The following is a 19,756-nucleotide window of genomic DNA, read 5'->3' as shown; positions in this document are numbered from 1 at the left end:
CCTGGACAGTTGAGGGGAACAGAAGTCTAAATCCCCCACCAATGTGCTAGTGGAAAGGCACTATAGTGCTCTGTGCTGTTTGCCCCCAGTGGAATGGCTGCTGTCTGAAATCTGTGTGTCTAACTAGGTTATCTGTTTTCTGGCTGTGTGGCTTGAGACAACACTTTTACAGGGACAGAGGCTTTGAAGAGTGTGATCATTGGTGCTTATGATATGCCAAGGTGAAGGGGGATCTCACAATCTGAAATTAATAGGTATGGGCAGTTAATGGCTGCTGAGAAAGAGAGAATCACTCTTCTCCAGGGGTGAGCCCCCATAGTTTATCCAGTCCTAAGTGGCCAGCCTTAAATACATAGACATATATGAGTAACACTAAATGAACTCAGCAGGCTGTATTTACAAATGTGTGTGTATCAATAATAATTAAAGAAAATGAGGCCATAAAATTGAAGAAGATTCGGGAATATGGGAGGAATTAGAGGGACAAGGGGGGAAATGATGCAAATATAGCACTTACATATGAAATTCTCAAAATATCGATACATTTTTAAAAAGAAAGAATATGATAGATTGATTTAAAGGTAATTTCTGTTCTTTTATTAGCTTAGGTAAGTTCTTTATCTACTTTTGATTTAATTTTTTAATTAGAGACAGCAAAACTTCATTTCCTTTTAGAATTTGGTATTTTCATCTTATTATTTTGAAGTATTAAAAAAAAACACCCTTCATATAAATGGCCCACATCTCATTCTAAATTATGTCTATTCATATCATCTTTTTGTCATCTAGTGGCATTAAATTATTATTTGAATATCTTTACATTATTCTGTAGTGTTTTGTGTTTCCAGTTTTAAAAAGTACTTAATCCCCTAATCTATTTGGAATTTACTTTGACATTTCTGTGGTGAAGATTTAGTTTAATTTCATGCCTACCCAAAATGTGCAAGTTTCCTTGTATATTCTACCCCAATTTTAGGTGTAGTCTTGTTTTATTCATTCTCTTCTCATACTTAAAACCATGTAGGCATTCTAGGCATTTAGCAATATATGATTTTTATATTATGTGCTTTATTAATATACATATTGTTTTACTTTTCTTCTTTGTGTTGTGTTCTTTTTGGTCATATCATTTGTAACACTTTATATTTGGCCAGTATTTCATTGCTTACCTTTTTTTTTAATTTTATTTTATTTATTTTACATACCAACCACAGTTTCCCCTCCCTCTGCTTTTTCCTTCCCACTTCCTCCATTCATCAGAAAGGGTAAGGCCTCCCATGGGAGTCAACAAAGCATGGCATATCAAGCTGAGACAGGACCAAGCTCCTCCCCACTACTTCAAGGTTGAGCAAGGCATCCCACCATAGGGAATAGGTCCAAAGAGCCAGCTCATGGACCAGGGACAGATCCTGGTCCCACTGCTAGGGGCCCCACAAACAGACCAAGCTACACAACTATCACCCATCATTGCTTATCTTTAACCCAAGTTCTTTTAGTATGCTTCTTACAAGAAACATGAGTGAGATGTACTTAGTATGAATGTATCATCTCATGTAAGGAGCATGTACTTGAACTATTGAACCCATGAACTTTTGCCTTAGGATTGAAAAGTAAATGGGAATTTGCTCTATTGATTTACAGTGGCACATAATCGTATGCTAATGCCTTATTCATGACAGTTGTTGTGCTTTCTTTTTACTACCTTGTTTTTTTCTGCACTTGTTTAAATGTTGATTTATAATTTCAATATTACACCTCTGCATTTTTTTAAAAAAATGTTTATTTAAAAATGTGCCAATGTGTATGACAGAACTTCATCTCTGACTACACAGAATGCTCAACTCAAATACTATGGTACTGGTCTTCAACTACCACTTTAATTTTTCAAGGTGGTTTTCCCCTGTTTCTTTTTCTTTCTCTAGTGTGTGTGTGTGTGTGTGTGTGTGTGTGTGTGTGTGTGTGTGTGTACACATGTGCAAGTGTGTGACATGGTGACTTTCTATGTAGCACCCAAGTTATCCTTGAACTCACCAGCCCCCTGTGATTACAGGTGTACCTCCTTGCCTGGCCCACCAGTTCCTCTCTGAGGGCCACAGTTGTATGTAGATCAGTTACAGAGAAAGCAGGAATACACATGGAACTGGACAGATGGAGATGTTTGAGGTTCAGACATTTAGCTCTAAGCAGAGCATTGTTGTGAATTTATAATAAATGACACAAAGTTAAGATACACTTTGGAACTGAGATATGGCTTAAAGTGTTGCCTCAGTTTCCCCTGAGAAGTTAACAAAGTATAGTCCAGGTTGAGATTTTTATACCTTTTTTGAAGGCTATAATTTTGTTGGTTCTGTTCTTATGGATGTCCCCCACCTAAGATGCTAAGGGCCAGAAGTGTTCAGATTTCATTGTTTGGATCTGGATAGATATGTGACTTTCAAGTTGAACATCCCTAATTAAAGCATTTAAAATCCAAAGGGCTCCAGAATCTGAAAAGCTTGACCATCATGTTATTTAATTCTTCCTTCTATTCTACTCTTTTTGTTTGACTCATTTTGTTGCCACCCAATCATTCTCATTTCCCATCATATTTATTTCTTCTCTATTTTGGCAACTGCATTTTATACCTCAGGCTCTCAGTGATTTTTAATTGTATCTTGCCACTGCATTTAATTACTGAATTGCATTGCAAAATTATGGTATCAACATTTCCCTATATGTTATTCTCTTATTTGTTTATTAAAGCCTGTTCTCAGATAATAATCCAGGCTTTTCATCCTAAGCATTTATCTTAGTTGCCTGGCTGTTAATCCTATCCAGGCTCAAAGAACACTGAAGTAGTGTTGCTGACAAATCTTCCACTAAGTTCTATTCATACATCTTCATTTTTGTATCTTTTTGTGTTTTCTTCATGACTGGAATTTAAGGGAGGTTCCACTCCCTTATCCCTCTTTTTTTTTTAAAAAAAGATTTATTTATTTATTATGTATACAGCATGTATGACCAGAAGAGGGCACCAGACCTTATTACAGATGGTTGTGAGCCACCATGTGGTTGCTGGGAATTGAACTCAGGACCTCTGGAAGAGCAGTCAGTGCTCTTAACCTCTAAGCCATTTCTCCAGCCCCTTGTGTTTTCTTCATAATGTGAATACCTTGTTGTATTTGGAAGTTTTCTCTGGTCCCACCCAGTCCTGCCCAGCCCCTCAGTCCCACAGTCCACTTATGAAATAACCACTCAGAGGCTCGTATTAATTATAACTGCTTGGCCATTAGTTCAGGCTTATTACTGACTAGCTCTTACACCTAAATTAACCCATAATTCTTATTTATGTTTAGCCACGTGGCTTGGTACCTTTTCTCAGTTCTGCCTTGTCATCTTGCTTCCTCTGTGTCTGGCTGGCAACTCCTGACTCCTGACTCTGCCCTTCCTCTTCCCAGAATTCTCCTCATCTGCTCTGCTTGCCTATACTTCCTGCCTGGCCACTGGCCAATCAGCATTTTATTAAACCAGTGTAGAAGGGCATTACCCCACAGCACCATGTCACAGAGAGGTGCTGCTGTGAACTGAACCCAGGACCCAGGGTATGCCACACTCGAGGTTGGCCGTTGGGCCATACCCCAGCTTGTTTCTTTAAGTGGAGCTTGTGCTAAACCATTGTGAATGGAACTCGTATGGCGTAATTAAATTGTGACTATGGATTTGTCTTCCTCATCTTAGGTAGTAAATTCCTGAACATTTTTTGACCCTTTTCCTCCTTTCTTGGCTGGTCCTTATTCTCTGCACACTCCCTTTTTTCTTGTAGTTGCTGGAAGTTATCCCAAGTACCCTGTGGCACAGAAGGAGGTGGTCATGGAGAAGTCTATGCTCAGTACTTTATGGTTGCTCTGCCTAAGAAGTGGCACATAGCGCAGGTGTTGGCATTCACAGCAGACACTTACCAGGCCGTCCCACCAGTGCACAGCAGCTGGTGCGGGTCCAGCAGGAATGTTTGGGGGGTGACTGGGGTCTTAGTGGATTTGTCAGCAGAGCATCATTTAAAGAATTGATTCCTTATAATCAGGCTTAGGACTTTGAAGTGATGGTAAGATTCTTACTTACAGTGGTTTTTTCCCTTACTTGACAGTTTTTCTCTTGATAGTTTTATCAAATAATTTGTTTACCATGTTAAAACCCCTTCCAAGTGTCTATAATTTCTTCATCACTAAGTTTTTTATCTGAATTTATTTTTTTCTATTGTAAAAATGTTTCCCATTTTTCCTTTTTTAAAATTATTAAGAGATTTTTCTACTCATTTTACATACCAACCACAGATTCTCCTGTCCTCCCTCCTCCCGCCCCCCAGCCTTCCCCCAACCCACCTCTCATGCCCACCTCCTCCAAGGGAAGATCTCCCATGGGGAGTCAGCAGAGCCTGGTACATTCAGTTGAGGCAGGTCCAAGCCCCTCCTCCCTGCACCAAGGCTGCACAAAGTGTCTCACCATAGGCACTGGGCTCCAAAAAGCCGGCTCATGCACTAGGGACGGGTCTTGATCCCACTGCCTAGGGGCCTCATAAACAGTTTAAGCTAAACAACTGACTCACCTATCCAGAGGGCCTAGTCCAGTACCATGGGCTCCTCAGCTATTGGTCCACTAGTTTGGCTAGTTGTCTCTGTACTTTTTTGTGTGTTCTATTAGTCTTTATTAAAATAAACAAGGTTGTTTTCCTCTGACTATATATATACTGGCAAATAATTATGAGCATTGCATTTTGAAGCTACAGTATTACCTCAAAAACATAATTTTATCTGTCCCATATATTTCTTCTACTATCTCTCATGTTCTCCTTTAGTGAAGAGTTTAGGTCTACTCAAGGCTGATGGGGTAACTTAGCTAGTACAGGCCCTTGCTGCCAGGAATGGCGACCTGGCTTAAATCCTTGGGACCCACATAGTAGAAAGAAAGAGAGCAGACTCCACATGTGTGCGCGCGCGCGCGCGCGCACGCACACACACACACACACACACACACACACACACACTTTAAGATGTAATTAAAAAGAGTTCTAGTCTATTCTTATGGCTTTTTTTTGCTTATCAAAGTGCACAGCTTATAAAATAATAGAGAATATTGTCATTTCTTAGCTAGATGAGGGAAGAAAGAGGCAATAGATTGAAATGAGGGAGTTAGGAAGTTCTTTTTCTGTCTACCCTGTAAGTGACTAAATAATTCAAGACATAACAGAATAGGGATGATGTAAAAGTAACAAGTTAGTTCTCTTTTGTTTGACCATCCGTTATTAGAGTTAATTACATTTTTTATAAGTGCCAAATTAGCTTATTTTTACCTGTAATCATTAATCTGCTTTAAATATTTGAAAACTTTTACCACCTAATGCCCACTTTCTTTTAACAATTATATCTTTAAGGTCATTATTATTAGGAGTATATTAATAGGAGTATATTTTTATGTGTATGCTTAGATTTTTTTAAACAAGTGGACTCAAAAACACTTTTTTGAAGCAAACAAAAGGCTACTTTCATAATTAACATTAGTTGTATAAAATAATGAAACTTGTGACGCTGGATACCAGTTATGTGTGTTTTAGTATTTGTTGGCTATAATTGAAAAAAAATCTGAATTCATGCCATTTAACTTTGCCTTTATAGCATCATTTTATCAAGAATGCAAAGCCTGTGTCAATACTGAGGGACCTGATCACGGAAGCCATGGAAATCAAAGCCAAAAGGCACCAGGAGCAGCAGCGGGAGCTGGAAGAGGAGGAAGAAAATTCGGTTCGTAATCAGTCTCTGAAAGTTGATATTGTAGGTCATCTGGGTCACTTTTACACAATTTTATTTTGTTTCTTATAATCTTTTGATAGCACTTACTAATTCATTACATAGTGAGGCATTTATTAAATCCTTAAAATATTTCTTTTGCTGTCCTTTTCTGGTGTTTTAAGAACAAGTGGTTAGTGGAATGTAAAGTTGACATAGCAAGACTTTACAAGGGTGTTTTATCTTGACGTGGACAGTTTGTGTCTTACCATCTGTAATTTTCTTTAACTGACCATCAGCTATGTTGTGAAAATAGTAAGTGCTGCTGAATATCTGGAGAAATGGATCCTTTATTCATTGAATATAAAATGGTTCACACTGTAAAACAGTTGGTAGTTTTCTAAAATATTACACACAGAATTAGATGATCCAGTTCTGCTCCTGCATGCATACAAATAACCAGTGTCTAACCATTGTAGCCAGAACTGTTAGGGTCAGGGCCTGGGCCCTGGCAGCCCTATCAAGGTGGAGTAAACAGAGAGTGAATAGGCCAATTCAACAGGTAGGACAAAGCAGTGAGGGAGAATTGATTCCAAATGAGCACACTGGGAAGAAGAGCAAACAAAGAGTTCCAGGAAGCACCCCCCCCCCAGTCCATCTCCAGGGTCCTGACATGAGTCTTAGGTTCGAATAGAGAGCAACAGGTGTTGGTCATATCTAAGCAGTGTTGGTCAAGGTGTGGTCTGGCCCATCAGTGTCTATGCTTCAGTCTGTCCTAACAAGTTGTCAGAGACAAGTTCCTCCCCTGGCTGGTACCAAATTCAGCCATTTCCTTCTGCTGATATGAGATTCCTGGGGAAATCCCAGTTTCTCACAGAGCTGTACAACTCCTGATGTCACTGGAAAACCAGTTTGTCATTGAAGTGGTGCTTGTGTTGTTTTATAAAAGTCAGATATTTTCACAAAACTTACACTCGTTTTTAAACAGATCAACACAAAGTTTGATAAATTTTATGCATAAAATTGTAGGCATTCAGGGCTTTCTTGTTTTCATTTAGAATATGCTAATTTATCTGTAGTAGTCAAGATGTAGCAGATACAATTTGTAGCTTACTAATTAGGGCACAGGTAGTATTCATTGCCATATAGTATTTAAACAATCAAATGATTTTTCAAAAAAATTAGTGTGTGTGCACTTGTGCAAGTGTGTGTGTGTGTGTGTGTGTGCGCACGCGCGAGCTTGTGTGCATGTGCACATTTGAGAATACTTGCCATGGCAAGGTCAAGGAAGACAGAGACAATTTTTCAGGAGTCTGTCCTCTCCTTCTGCTGTGGGGTTTTAGGAATGGAACTTGGGTCATCAGGCTTGGAACCATGTGTCTTTACCGAAGTTGGTATGGTTTATTGAAATATTATACAGGGAGTTGAGTGTGTGTGTGTGTGTGTGTGTGTGTGTGTGTGTGTGTGTGTGTGTGTCTGAATGTTCATAAGTATTGGAAGACCTCACTATTTTTTCAACGTAACATGGCAACCATTCTATACATGGTTCTTCAATTATTTAAAAGTGAAAAGAACAGCGCTAACAAATAGAGTTTAAAAGGTAAAGCCTAGATTGCACCACTGAGAATCTGTAGTCTTTAGAAGTAGGTTAAAAATTGGATAAGTAATTTATCACTGAAGTTCGGATATGTCCTTTGTCATAATGCTAACTAACTAAAGCATAAGGAATTGAATGGATATAGAATTTTATATTAAATGAAATGGTGAACATTACTTACAAATACCTCATTAAGTCAGAGTTGCACAAATCTTTGTTTTTATGCATGTATCAGACTGTCTACTTACACTTTCAGCTACATAGAAATATTGTATTGCTTCACACTAACTTAGAAAGGGCTGTTTTCATCATACTGAGACATTGGAAAAGCAATGGGAATGTTCTGGTAACTTTTTTCTATCTGAACTCCAAGCCTTTCAGGCTGTAACAATCAACATGTGTGTTTGGGCCTGCGTGCAGCGCACTCAGTGTCACCATAGTGCTCTTGCACCACAGCCAGGTGTGTGCTGCTGTCTTTGCTGCTGCTGCTGTCTTTGCTGCTGCTGCTGCTGCTGTCTTTGCTGCTGCTGCTGCTGCCGCCCAAGACCCAGAACAATGGTAGCGATCACCAGCAAGCTCCATATTTTAAAACACTTCTTATATGGCCTAATGCATATGTGGACACTTTTATAAATGTAACTTAAATCTTAAAAAATATATATATACTTATTGAAAAGTGATGTAATGAATTAGTAGGGTACATATATTTATATTTGAGATGAAATTGTTGACTGTAAGTTACAATTCCTTAAGAGAACTCATTGCTTGTTACTTTCCCCTCTGTAAGTAGCTCATACTTGGAGAGAATCCCTCTGTGGTGCACACAGAGCTGTGGCAGTAAAGCTTGTTTGAAGTGTCAGTGGTGGGATTACATGCTATTTTCTGATAACAGTAAGCACAGCCTCTGGAAAGGCCCCTTCACATTCAGAATCTAAGCTTTCAAGAAGAGAAGCGACAAGAAGCAGCAGATTCTGGCCGCAGAGCAATGAAATCCAACGTCATTTACAGTGGGGTTTTGCACTGAGCTACAGAGGGCATTTAGTGCTGCTCTCAAATATCACTGCACATCCTATGGAGGCCACAACAGACAATCAGGGAATCACAGCAGACACACAGGGACGAGATAGGGCAAGACCCTCCCCACCCTGCCAATGACCATGAAAATACAGCGATAAAGACAAAGGAAGACATCTTGGATATTAAATACTTGATATGAGAAAGCATAAAAAGGTTAAATGAGAAGTTTGAGGAGATAGGAAACGAGAGAGAGAAAGAGAGGAGAGAGAGAATAAGATCACTGAAAGTTTAATCAAGTTCAACAAAAAATAAAAGACATTCAGGAGGAAAAGGAAGAGAAGGGATGGAATTACCAAGAAACAACCTAGCTCCCAGCCTGTTTTCTGGCTTTCTGTTTTGTTTGCTGATGTCTCTCACCCCATGTTGGCTCATTGTCCACATGGGTGTTCTTTTTCATGTCTTTGCTATTGATTTAGAAATGTTTCAGAGAAGGCTAAGTATAAATCCATGTGTTGCTCCTGAGATTCTAATTCAATGACAATTTCATGTGCCTGCCAGTAATTTCTTAGCTCTTTTGAGTTTTAAATATTAAACTTTTAATATGGTGGTACTTAATATATCTTTGTAAGTAAATCTATAGAAAACTTTATATATTTAGTGATTAAGACCTTTTTGAGTACCCATGAGTTTAGTACCATTCTTTTTTTTTTCTGCCGGGTTGTGAATTAAGTCACCCAGGAAAGGAAGGTAAGCTTCTGTAGACTACAAAAACAACAAGCGGAGTAGAGCAAGGAGGCGTCTGTACCGGGGTCTTAGTGAAGACAGCAGAAGAAGTGGTCGCGTCTCTGGACAAGTGGCAGTTCTCTTACAAGACAACTTGTTCTGGGTTCCAGAGTAGCATTTTCTTAGCCTGCCCCACCAAGGAGAACAGCTGTAGGATAGTGGCCATGTTAATCAGGTCTGTGCTTATCTTAACACTTGTAGTTGTGGAGTCAAGGCTGTTTTACAGCCTCTTACTGTGCGTTACAGCTTTCCCTGTTCCCTCATGACAGCTGTGGGTTCTCTTTGACTCGTTACACTTTGGGGTTTCATGTGGCTGAAACTCCAGCACCACTCTGGTTAGTTTTGCGTCTCCGCTTTAACTACTACCTGATTGAGTAAGAAGTTGTTTCTCTGACGAAAACTGGACAAATAAGTAATCTGTGGGTATAAACATGAGTATTTAGAAGACACTTGGCAACATGACTGTTTGTCAAAACCCAAGTAGTAGGTTAACCCTAGGGCCTAGGGCCCCCTTTGTCAAGGGCTTCTGAGCAGGTTCACCGGACCTGGTATGAGTTCTCTCGAGTGGAGTGATTGGTTCTCCCCAAAGTCACAGTACTGTTTTCACTGTAGGGCACATCTTGCCTGGTAGGTCATTATTGTGGCCCATAGGGTTTACAGCTGAGTTAGCCTGTTGGTGACTTTTCCCACGTGGCCCGAAGAGCACCTTTCTAGACCTTGAAGACTAGCCGGTGTGGAGGAAGCATCATCCAGCTCAGCGCCAGTTTGATGTCTGTTTGGCTGTGACCATAGAATGTGCTTTCTTCACAAAGGGTCAAGTTCTGGTGGACAGTAACGAGCAGTGGCAGCAGCCTGTTCTGTTTGGGGAACTTTGGGGCTCCCTGACCAACAGTCCATATTGAGGCACCCCATGTCTGTACTGGGGGTTTTGTTTAAGAACCCATGGCTTCTTGGAGGGCCATTATCAACTCATTCTTAGTGGGTTCCTCTCTTCAGATTCTTTTTATGGTTATATTTTTAATAAGCTCATGACATAGTAAGTCTCCATGTGGCTTTTTTGTTTATCCTTAGTTTTGGTTACCTTCCCTTCTTCCCACACACCTTCCATACCTTAGTTCCCCTTCCGTGTTTAGACCTTTCGGTCCTGGTGCCTGCCCCTCCACTTCTCATGACTGCTGTGTCCCCCCCACCCCTCCTGCTCCCTCTAATAGCCTTTCTGTTCTTCTGGCTTCAGCAAGCATGAAGCATGGGGCTCAAGTTCATAGCTAGGTCGTGTAAAGGAGAGCGTGTAGTGAACATGACCCACACATACTCTAGAAACAGCTTGTCTGGAGAGGTGCTGGACTTTTTGTACAGATGTTTTTAAATTAATCCAATTACAAACAGCTTTCTGCAGTACATACTTATTCCCAACATCAAAGCTTTTGTGTTAAAGCATCCATAATGCTTAATGACAAATACTTATTTTATTTTTCATTTCCCAGCAGGGTTAAAAATTTTAGTGTGTTACATAAGAAGTTATTTCCTGTATATCATTGTAAGATATTAGCACATCTCTAGTGTGAGTAGATTAAAGAACCTCCATATTTGTTCATTTTACTGTAAATCCCTGGCTTGCTTGTGGATCCACCTTTTAAAGAGTGTGTATTAACAGATTGACTCTTTAATAACGCACGACTTTACAGTACACGTGACTGTCAGCAAGGAGCACTGGATGTAGTAGAGAACAAGCCTGTGTCAATGGCCCCTGCTATATGAGTTTAAAATAATAGAATAAAGGGTACGATTTCAAAAAGTGTATGGTTAAGTGTTCTTGTTTTTAAACATACACGTATTAAATTTTATTAAGGATTCTCTAAATATTCTCATAAGAGATTGTAAAAAAAGGTTTCTTATTAAAAATGAAATGAATAGTTCTTTTGCATATAAAAATTAAATACATGAACTGCTTTATCTCAGTATGATTTAATTTTGTCTAATGCAAAAGTGATTCCTAAGGGTATGTGTAACTTGATCCAATAAGTAAACTATTTAGTGGGTAACTAGTTTATTTGGTTGTGTCTGTACATTTGAACCACCTGGTGACTTTTGAAAACAATAATTGTGAGGACAGTGCCTAACATTTGCCTTTGGGAGGTTTCTTGTTTGTTTCAAACTGGGCTCGAAGACATGGGCTTGGTTAAAAGCTCCGTATTGGGATGCTGGCTAGCCAATATGATATCCACCACCCTGTAGATTAACTAGCATTGACTTAGTGAGGCTACATACTCACCAAATATTTGTTTGAATTTGAAAGTGAGAGATTGTTTCAGTTTCCATTTTTAATTAAGTTTTTATTTTGAATAGTTCTACCATTTACAGAGTAATTGAAAAAACAATAGTTTCCATGTACCTGGATTTCAGTTTTCTCTATTACTAGCATCATCTTAGATGATACATTTGTCTAATTATACATTTAAACTAAAGTCTCTAGCTGCATTCACTTGGTTTTTGTCTAATGTCTTTATCTGTTTCAGGATTAACCAGATACTATACTGCTCCCAGTTGTCATGTTTCCTTAGACCCCTCTTGATGTCACAGTTTTTCAGGATGTTTTCTTGTTTTTGATAGTGTGAGCAGTTCTGAGGGATCCCAGTTAAATAGATGTTTACTGTCTGAGAATGGAATTACTGGTTTTGGAAGAAGACACAGAGAGAAAGGTTCATCATATCATATGAAGAGTACTTTCTGGAAGTCAGGAGAGATGGCTCAGTTAAAAGCACATAACGCTCTTGCAGGGAGGACCCAAGTTTGGTTCGTTGGGCATCTCACAACTGCCTGTGACTCTAGCTCCAGGGAACCCTGTGTCCTTTTCTGACCTGTGTGAGTCATGCACTCACCTGTGAATACTTACACATGGACACACATACATATGCACAATTAAAAATAAAACAAATGTTTTTTTAAAAGAATACTTTTGGTCAACATGATTTATCATTATTGGTGTTAACTACAGTTACCTGGTTGGCACAGTATTTGCCAGATTTTTTATAGTAGAATTTCTTTCTTTGCCTTTCTGTACCATACTCCTTGGAAGTAAGCCGGAATACATAGCACACCTCACAGGATGGAGAGTTATGCTCCACTTTCTTGAGGGAAAAGACAGGAGATGTATCTGTTCTCTCCATTTATTTATTTGTATCAATCTTTATTTGTGGTTATTTATAATTTTATTTTAGTTAAAGTATAATTACATCATTTCTGCAATTCCCTCTCACACCTCCATTTTTCCACCACCCATGATTTCCTATCAAATTCATGGCCTCTTTTTTTTTTTAATCATTGTTGGTGCACACACACTGCTATAAATGTAGCTTTCTGAGTCTGTTTAGTGTCGCTTGTATGTATACGATTTCTTGGTTTGTATAACCAATTTGGGGCTCACTCCTGAGAAGATAATTCTTTTATTTTCCGCAGTCATCAGCTTTCGGTTCTTTGTCTGGAGGTAGAGCCCTGTGAGTTTCCCTCTCCCATATTAGCAAGCTCTTGATGTTGTCTTCGTTGGGGTCTGGATTGGGCAGCCATCTTGCTGTGATAGCGTCTGTGTCGTTTCTAGGAGACAGTCTCACACGGGCCTCCTGTCCACCCCCTTCTGTAAGGCTCCCCAGGGTTGGCTGCAGCAGTTTTGTTAGAGATGTGCCTGCTGGGGCTGAGAACTCTGTGACCAGTTGTTGTTTTCTGTGGTGGTCTCCAGCTGCTGTGAAGAGGAGCTTCTTTGGGGAGGGCAGACAGCTAGAGAGCAGTCAGTCAGTGCCCAAGCTGCAGGGCTAGGGCTAGGTCTCTGGGTGTGGTGGTGGCTGCAGGGGCCCACTTTACATTCCAGGTTATAACCTGTCTGCTGCACTCCCTCAATCCTGTGTCCTCCCCAGTTGTTCCAGACTCGGCCTCTGGGATCTATGTCTGTTGACTCCTCTGTTCCTGTGACACAGGCCTGGGGATGTGGAGGAGCTCTGTTTGTTCAGACACATCCTTTCCTTATGTTAGTCCCAGCTCTCCTCCTGCTCCAGAGTTCCTTCTCCTTATCAGAGGCAGGATTGAAGTACAGACTGACGTCGGGTGTGCCTTGTTATGTGTGCAGCACTGTTGCATCTGTGCCCTCTCAGTTTGCAAAGCATGAACAGACAGGTGTGACTGTGCCAGCTGGTGTGTTCTCATTTATCTTTGCTATATGAGCCTCTGTGCCCCTCTGTATCTATCTATAGGAAATTAATTGTGAGTTCAGACAGAGGTCTCTGACTTTTACTCACGCCACACAAATTATTTCATTTCTGTCCTTTTGCTTGCTTATAGATCACTGCCCCAGGGAACCGGAGAAGTCCAGTTCCCACCATCCATCATGCATTACTGAAGTTTTCATTTCAGAATTGTTGGCCAATTTCCCCATAAGAAACATTGGTGTCAACTGCAGCCCTTGGGTACAGCTCCTTACCTTGTAGTTTTCTTTAGATTCTAAAGTTGTTAGAATCCTTCCCCCTATAGGCTTCAGTGAAGTTCTTTCATACATTTATCATACAGCTCAACTTGTGTTTTCATCACATTTTGTCTTCTGTTCTCAGGTCCCTTAGCTTCAAGGAAAACGTATACATACTCTTTGAGTATTTACTTGTGCACGCGCGCGCACACACACACATATATAAATAGGCCAGACAGAGATTAACACTGTATGTTAAACCTTGGGTACTATACAACTCTTTTGAGGCAGGGTCCCCCAGTGGCCTGGAGTTCACCAAGTAGTCTAGGGAGCTGGTCAGCAAGCCCCCGGATCTGGCTCTTTGAACTGCTCCATGGGAATTACAAGTGCACACTACCATGCATGGCTCTTTTGATGTGGCTAGAGCTTGAACTCAGGTCCCTGTGTCTTTACTGTCTTCCCTAGCCCTCCTCAAGGTTCACTTTTTTTTTTTTTTGGTTTTTCGAGACAGGGTTGTTTCTCTGTGTAGCTTTGCGCCTTTCCTGGAACTCACTTGGTAGTCCAGGTTGGCCTCGAACTCACAGAGATCCACCTGGCTCTGCCTCCCGAGTGCTGGGATTAAAGGCGTGCGCCACCACTGCCCAGCCATGGTTCACTTTTTATGATGTAATGTTCTATTGATTTTGATTAGTACATGGTGTCACACATCCACCATGACAGTCAGAAACAGAACAGTTGCATCACCCTAAAAAAGAAAAAAAAAGTCCCTGTGGAGGCTGAATGCCCCTGGAAGGCTGAGATGGGGGATTAGCTACATTTGACAGACTGTTTGAAAACACACAGACACACAGCCTCTGTGCTTACATTCACAATACCCTGGTCCTTAAACTTGCAACTGTTGATCTGTTCAGTCTCTGCTTGTGACCTTTTCTCAAATATTATATAATAGGTATTATATTAGCATTTGTATATTGTCTTCTTTTACTTACTTAACAATATATATTTCAGATTCCTCTGTGCCTTTCTGAAGCTTAAAAACTTACTCATTTGTGAAGCATATAATATCACCTAATTGTACTACAGTTTGTCTATTAACCTATTGAAGAAAGTAGTAGTTTCATACTAGCTTGGGGGCAATCATGAGTACATTTTCTGTGAACATTTGCTTTACTGGCTTCTGGGGGGGGGGGTAACTTTTCAACTCAGTTAAGGAAATCCTGTGATTGTTTAGTGCACTTGACACAGACTAGACTCGCCTAGGAGGCTAGCTTCTGACCAGGCCTGTGGGGAAGATTCTTGATTACACTGCAATGGGAAGACTTAGCCACTGTGGAAGTCACCATTCCCTGGGAAGGGGTTTCTAGACTGCAGAAGAGTGCAGAAACCAGGAAGTTAACCTCTTCCTATCTATGTCTTGGCTATGGGTGCGGTGTGAACAACTGTCCCAAGCTTCTGCCACTGTGGTCCCCACAGTGATGGTCGGTAACCATAACTACGAGCTAGATAAGCCTGTGACAAAACAAAACTACGAATTCCTAGGATTGAATTTTTTACTGCATGTTGTAATGTGTTTAGCTTTATGGGACACTTTTCAGTTCAACTCCGAAGTTTTCGCTTTGTATTTCTATCAACAATGAGTGAGATCTTCTGTTACTATAATACAGTAGCAGTTCATAGTGCCAGACTTTCACATTTTAGCTATTCTAATAGGTGTTGCATGAGCTTTCTGATTCTTTACTGTTATGAATGTGGAGCAACTTTGTATGTTTATTCACCATTTGTATTTTCTCTTTGACACAATATTGTGTTTATTACTTTTCCCACTTTAATGGGGTTGTGTTTTTGTAATACTGATTTTGTAAGAGTTCTCTTTGTGATTTGGTTTTAATTTTTTTCACTTTGTTGATGTTTTGTTCACTTTGTCTAGTCTTCCCCTTCAGAAATCAGAAGTCTTAACAGCCTTCTAGTCCCTATCCCCTTTCCCTTTTCATTAGTGCTCCTTAGTTCTATGAATTCAGTATCAAACACAGATTTTCCTCTTGGGTTTTATTCAGCATTTTAAGCTTCTGCATGTATTGTCAAGGTCTGTGATATATATTAAATTAATTCTTTAAACATCTGTACCTACCCCCCCCAATTGTTCGGTTGCTCCAGTACATGTTTAAAAGACCATCCTTTCTTCATTGAGTTGCCTTTGCTCATCTCTCAAAAACCAACTGACCACATCTGTTGATCTCCTGAACTCTTCCTCCTGACTCATTGTTATATCAATGGTAGAAGAGTTTATTTATTTTTTTAACCAATACATCTTGATTAGTAAAATTGTAAAAGCTAGATAGTGTTATCTTTGCTATTCAGTACATGGGGCTGGCTCTTCTAAGTTTTTTGCCTTTTTACATGATATTTAGAATCATTTTGTTGACATTTAAATATTAAACTCTTACCATTTGAATTGAGTTGGGATTAAATGTATACATTGTCAGAAGGAAATGGCTTCTTGCTGGGCATGGTGTATAAGGAATTCTCAACCCGAGTCTTCATTTACAGACTTATAAGTTACACCCTGATATTTAAATCTTTTTTTGACAGTACTTAAGTGATGTGACTAGGTTGGAAGAAGGTTACTTTTTGCTACCCTGACTAACCTTTGTCCGAGAATTTCAAGCTGCGGTCTTTTGCATTGTATGTTTCTGAAGTTGATTTGTTAAAATTATTTAATGGCAGCAACTTTAAGTCTATGCAAGTAATATTTCTTCTATGAAGTATGTATTAAAATTTCACAAAGGAACATAATAAGAGGAAAAAATTTTTCATGACAAATTAGCCCTTAATATTTGTTCTAGGAACATAAGATATATCTTAATTTTTATACACAATTGATCTAGAACACAGTGATGTGAATATTTACCATTATAGGATTTTGTTGGTTTTGTGGAATTAATAACTATTCTTTGAGCTCCATCTATTATTTAAGTTATTCTGGAAACTGCCAAATGTTGACTACATCTGTTTTCCTTGAGAAGTAGTGACAATGTTTTATATAATATACTTGTTTTTACTAAACTGTAATAATACCATAGTCATTTATAGTAATCTCAAATATCTTGGTTAAAAATGATCAGTGGCTACCAATCTCTTTTCTTCTGATGATAGTTAATGTATGAACCACTTGTTAATGAAATTTTAGTCTTTTGTCTGTGGTGCCCTCTTGTGGACACTTTATAAATTGCTTACAGCAATACAGTGATCTTCAAATTGTTATAAAACATCTGATTTTATAAGTTCCTTTTATATTTTGCTAATCTTTTAACAGACTTTTGGCTGTGAGAAAAAAGTGAAAGTCACAGTAAGGGTTACTTTTACCACTTAACTTACCGTGTTGAACATGAGCGTTATGCGCAAGCAATGGAAGATAATCTCTCGTTTTGGAACTTTCCATAGGATGCCAAGAGCTTGTTCAGTCTTGACCATGAACCTCCGCAACACTGCACACATGCGCTCTCACCATTCAGGCATCTTTCCCTAATGAACAAGTTGTTGATGACTTCTGGAGTTTCTGAATGCTTTGCTATCATTTTAAGACATGCCTACATACATGCAAAAAGTTAGGATCCATCAAGTTTCTGTTTGTTAAAGGCAGCAGCTGTATGTGCTGCTGCTCTGGTTTTGCATTGAAGTAGAAGGACCACCTACTGATGGCAGTGAGAAGAGTTCATTCTTTGTGCAGACTTCCAGGACCACACGTCTCAACAATACCGAGTGACTGGGTACCAATGTATACTGTTTTGCAATCTGATATAGAAAAAGTGCTTAAGCTGGGTGGTGGTGGGGGTGTGCATCTTTAATCCCAGCCCTTGGGATGCAGAGGCATGTGGATCTCTGTGAGTTTGAGGCCAGCCTGGTCTACAGAGTGAATTCCAGGACAGCCAGGGCTACACAGAGAAACCCTGTCTCAAAAAAAGAGTGCTTAGGACTGCTCTTTAAAGGAGAATATTGTTTGTTGTTTTCTCAGCAGTACTTAGCGTAGTTTGGTTGAACATGGTGGTGGTGAGACCAGATCTGCCAAGCTGGTGCTGGCCCTCCTGTGCAGACACAGCAGACAGGCTCTGTGTAAGCAGGGCAGTGCTGTCCTTCCTGGGCAAGGGGACTCACCGGTGTGTCCTTCCTGGGTCACGGCAGCAGTGTCCCCACTCTAGGGGGTAACCAGGGGGCGTTCTCATAACTGGGGAGGGACATTTAAGCAAATTTACAGTGGATTTTTGCCTTTTCTAGCTGAACTGATTTGATATATTTTTGACTGAGTATGCTAACATCAATGAGTCGCTGAATTCGTTTCTTCTCTGTTGTTATGATAAACTACCATGACCTACAAAGCTACTAGGGAAGGAAAGTTTAATGTGCCTATGGTTCCAGAAGGAGAGTTCATAATGAAGAGGTGAGCATGCCCGTGGCAGCCAGCACAGTAAGGTGGCTGCTCACATTTCATCACTCAGGAAGCCGAGACAATAAGCTGGAAGTGGGGTGAAGCTGTAAAACTCTCAGAGCCCACCCCAAGTGACATTCTTACTCTAGCAAGGCTGTGTTTAAAGTTCCATGCAGTGCTTCCAGCTGGGACCTAAGCGTTCAAATATAGGAGCCAGCGGGGCTGTTTCTCACTCAAACCACACAGCCTCCAGCTCCAGGACCAGTTAGCTGTGTAGAGAGGGCCAGAGAGTCCCACGTCTCCTGCTCCATCTCCCTGCTTAAGCTGTCTGTACCTTGCAGACCTCTCAACTCTTCTACCCCATGATCTTTTGTGCACACATACACACCCTTTTTTAGAGTCACTTTGGTCTCCTTAGGTCCAGCATATTGAAGTTATTTTTGACCCATTATATTTGCACAAAAGACTTTTAGAATACCAATTTTCGCCTCATGATTCCTTTCAAATTCGGGTTGTAAAATTTCTGCCAGGACTCACCCCGCTTTAGCTTAGGCTCTAATTACCCTGACATCTGGCTCTCAATTATGACATTATTCCAGTCTCCTTTTCTGTCTTGTTCTCCAACTTACCCTTTATTTTCAAGGTTCCTATCACTCTTCGATTACACAGTTTATACCGACTCCCAATGTGTAAGGCATTCCGTAAGCTGTGGCCTATCTCCTGAGGGTATCATATTCACTGTAATTTCCATTCTAGACAGAATATTTCTACCTTTACACCCCACTCAGACTAGAAGACTACTAACTGTTCTTGATTTTGACTCCACAAACCAGCTTTCTAAGCTTAACTCTGAGCAACAGATGCCCTTATCTCTTACTATTCTCAGTCGAGTGTGCACTTGAATATTATCTTTGGGATAGCAAGCCTTTAACTAGATATTTATCTCAGATGATGGTGCGGGTTCCTCTGGAACAGGTTCATATTTACCGTCATCAGCTGTCTAGTGCTACATAGAGTTAATTTCGGAGTGCGGAGTTTTGCAGACTGAGTGGGTAATGTCAGCTAGAGGGCAAAGCAAGCAGATGCCAATTCTAAAGGGACGCTTCTGTGAAAGAGTTCCCTGGCACTTAAGAGAAATTAAACTATTAGAATATTTTAAATAGATTATCTACTAAAGGACTAATTTTCTCATTAGTGTTGCAAATACTTCATAAGATCTTTGTGTAAATATTTTCAACATTAGTGAATTATAGCAGGATATTTAGAAAATGTTAAGGTAGGAAATGCCACAGATACAGAGAAACCCCATACAAAGTGTCTATTTTTCTTAGACCATTATAGCACAAATCTGCCCCAGCAGTGGGGTAGGATTTCCTAATAATGTTTTCAAATAGTTGTATTCCATGCGGACCTTGTGATTCACAAGCTGGATCATGGTCCGTGCTCTGTTTTGCATTCCTGGCAAATGATGGCCTCTGATTGAAAGTGCTGTTGTGTCCCTTCCTGGAACCAGGCAGCATCTGCTCTGCAGACCTTTCTCTCTCAGGAGGGTAACACGAAGGAACACGCAGAGCTGCTGTGTTCTAAAAGTGTTAAGTCCCATCTCAAATTAACAGTCATCTAAAATACAAAAGATTGCATTCAGAGTTCATGATTTTTAAGTTTAAAAAAAGTTGCTGAAAAGTTTTTCAATGCCGTTACCAAATTTATTAGTGTTTGAGTTTTCT

At 40.0% G+C, this 19,756-nt stretch overlaps 1 protein-coding gene and 1 long non-coding RNA gene across 4 annotated transcripts in view; one reads left to right on the top strand and one right to left on the bottom strand.

Moving 5' to 3' along the window:
* Positions 1–19,756, top strand: part of Stk3 (serine/threonine kinase 3) — a 255,299-nt gene that overhangs the window by 153,937 nt on the left and 81,606 nt on the right. For all 3 annotated transcript variants that reach the window (XM_028884473.2, XM_028884469.2, XM_028884472.2), the window contains one exon: positions 5,649–5,774. In XM_028884473.2, coding sequence (XP_028740306.1) covers positions 5,649–5,774 — 126 coding nt within the window. The remainder of the gene's footprint in view (positions 1–5,648; positions 5,775–19,756) is intronic.
* Positions 9,335–14,072, bottom strand: LOC119086383. Its single transcript, XR_005089663.1, has 3 exons — positions 14,004–14,072; positions 13,625–13,760; positions 9,335–9,573 (listed from the first exon to the last, which is right to left on the bottom strand). It is a non-coding gene; the product is annotated as an uncharacterized LOC119086383 (long non-coding RNA).

Source organism: Peromyscus leucopus, chromosome 20, assembly GCF_004664715.2.
Source record: "Peromyscus leucopus breed LL Stock chromosome 20, UCI_PerLeu_2.1, whole genome shotgun sequence".
In the NCBI taxonomy this organism is placed as follows: domain Eukaryota; kingdom Metazoa; phylum Chordata; class Mammalia; order Rodentia; family Cricetidae; genus Peromyscus; species Peromyscus leucopus.
The sequence above is the reverse complement of the archived record's forward strand: the minus strand, read 5'-3'. Positions and strand labels throughout refer to the sequence as shown.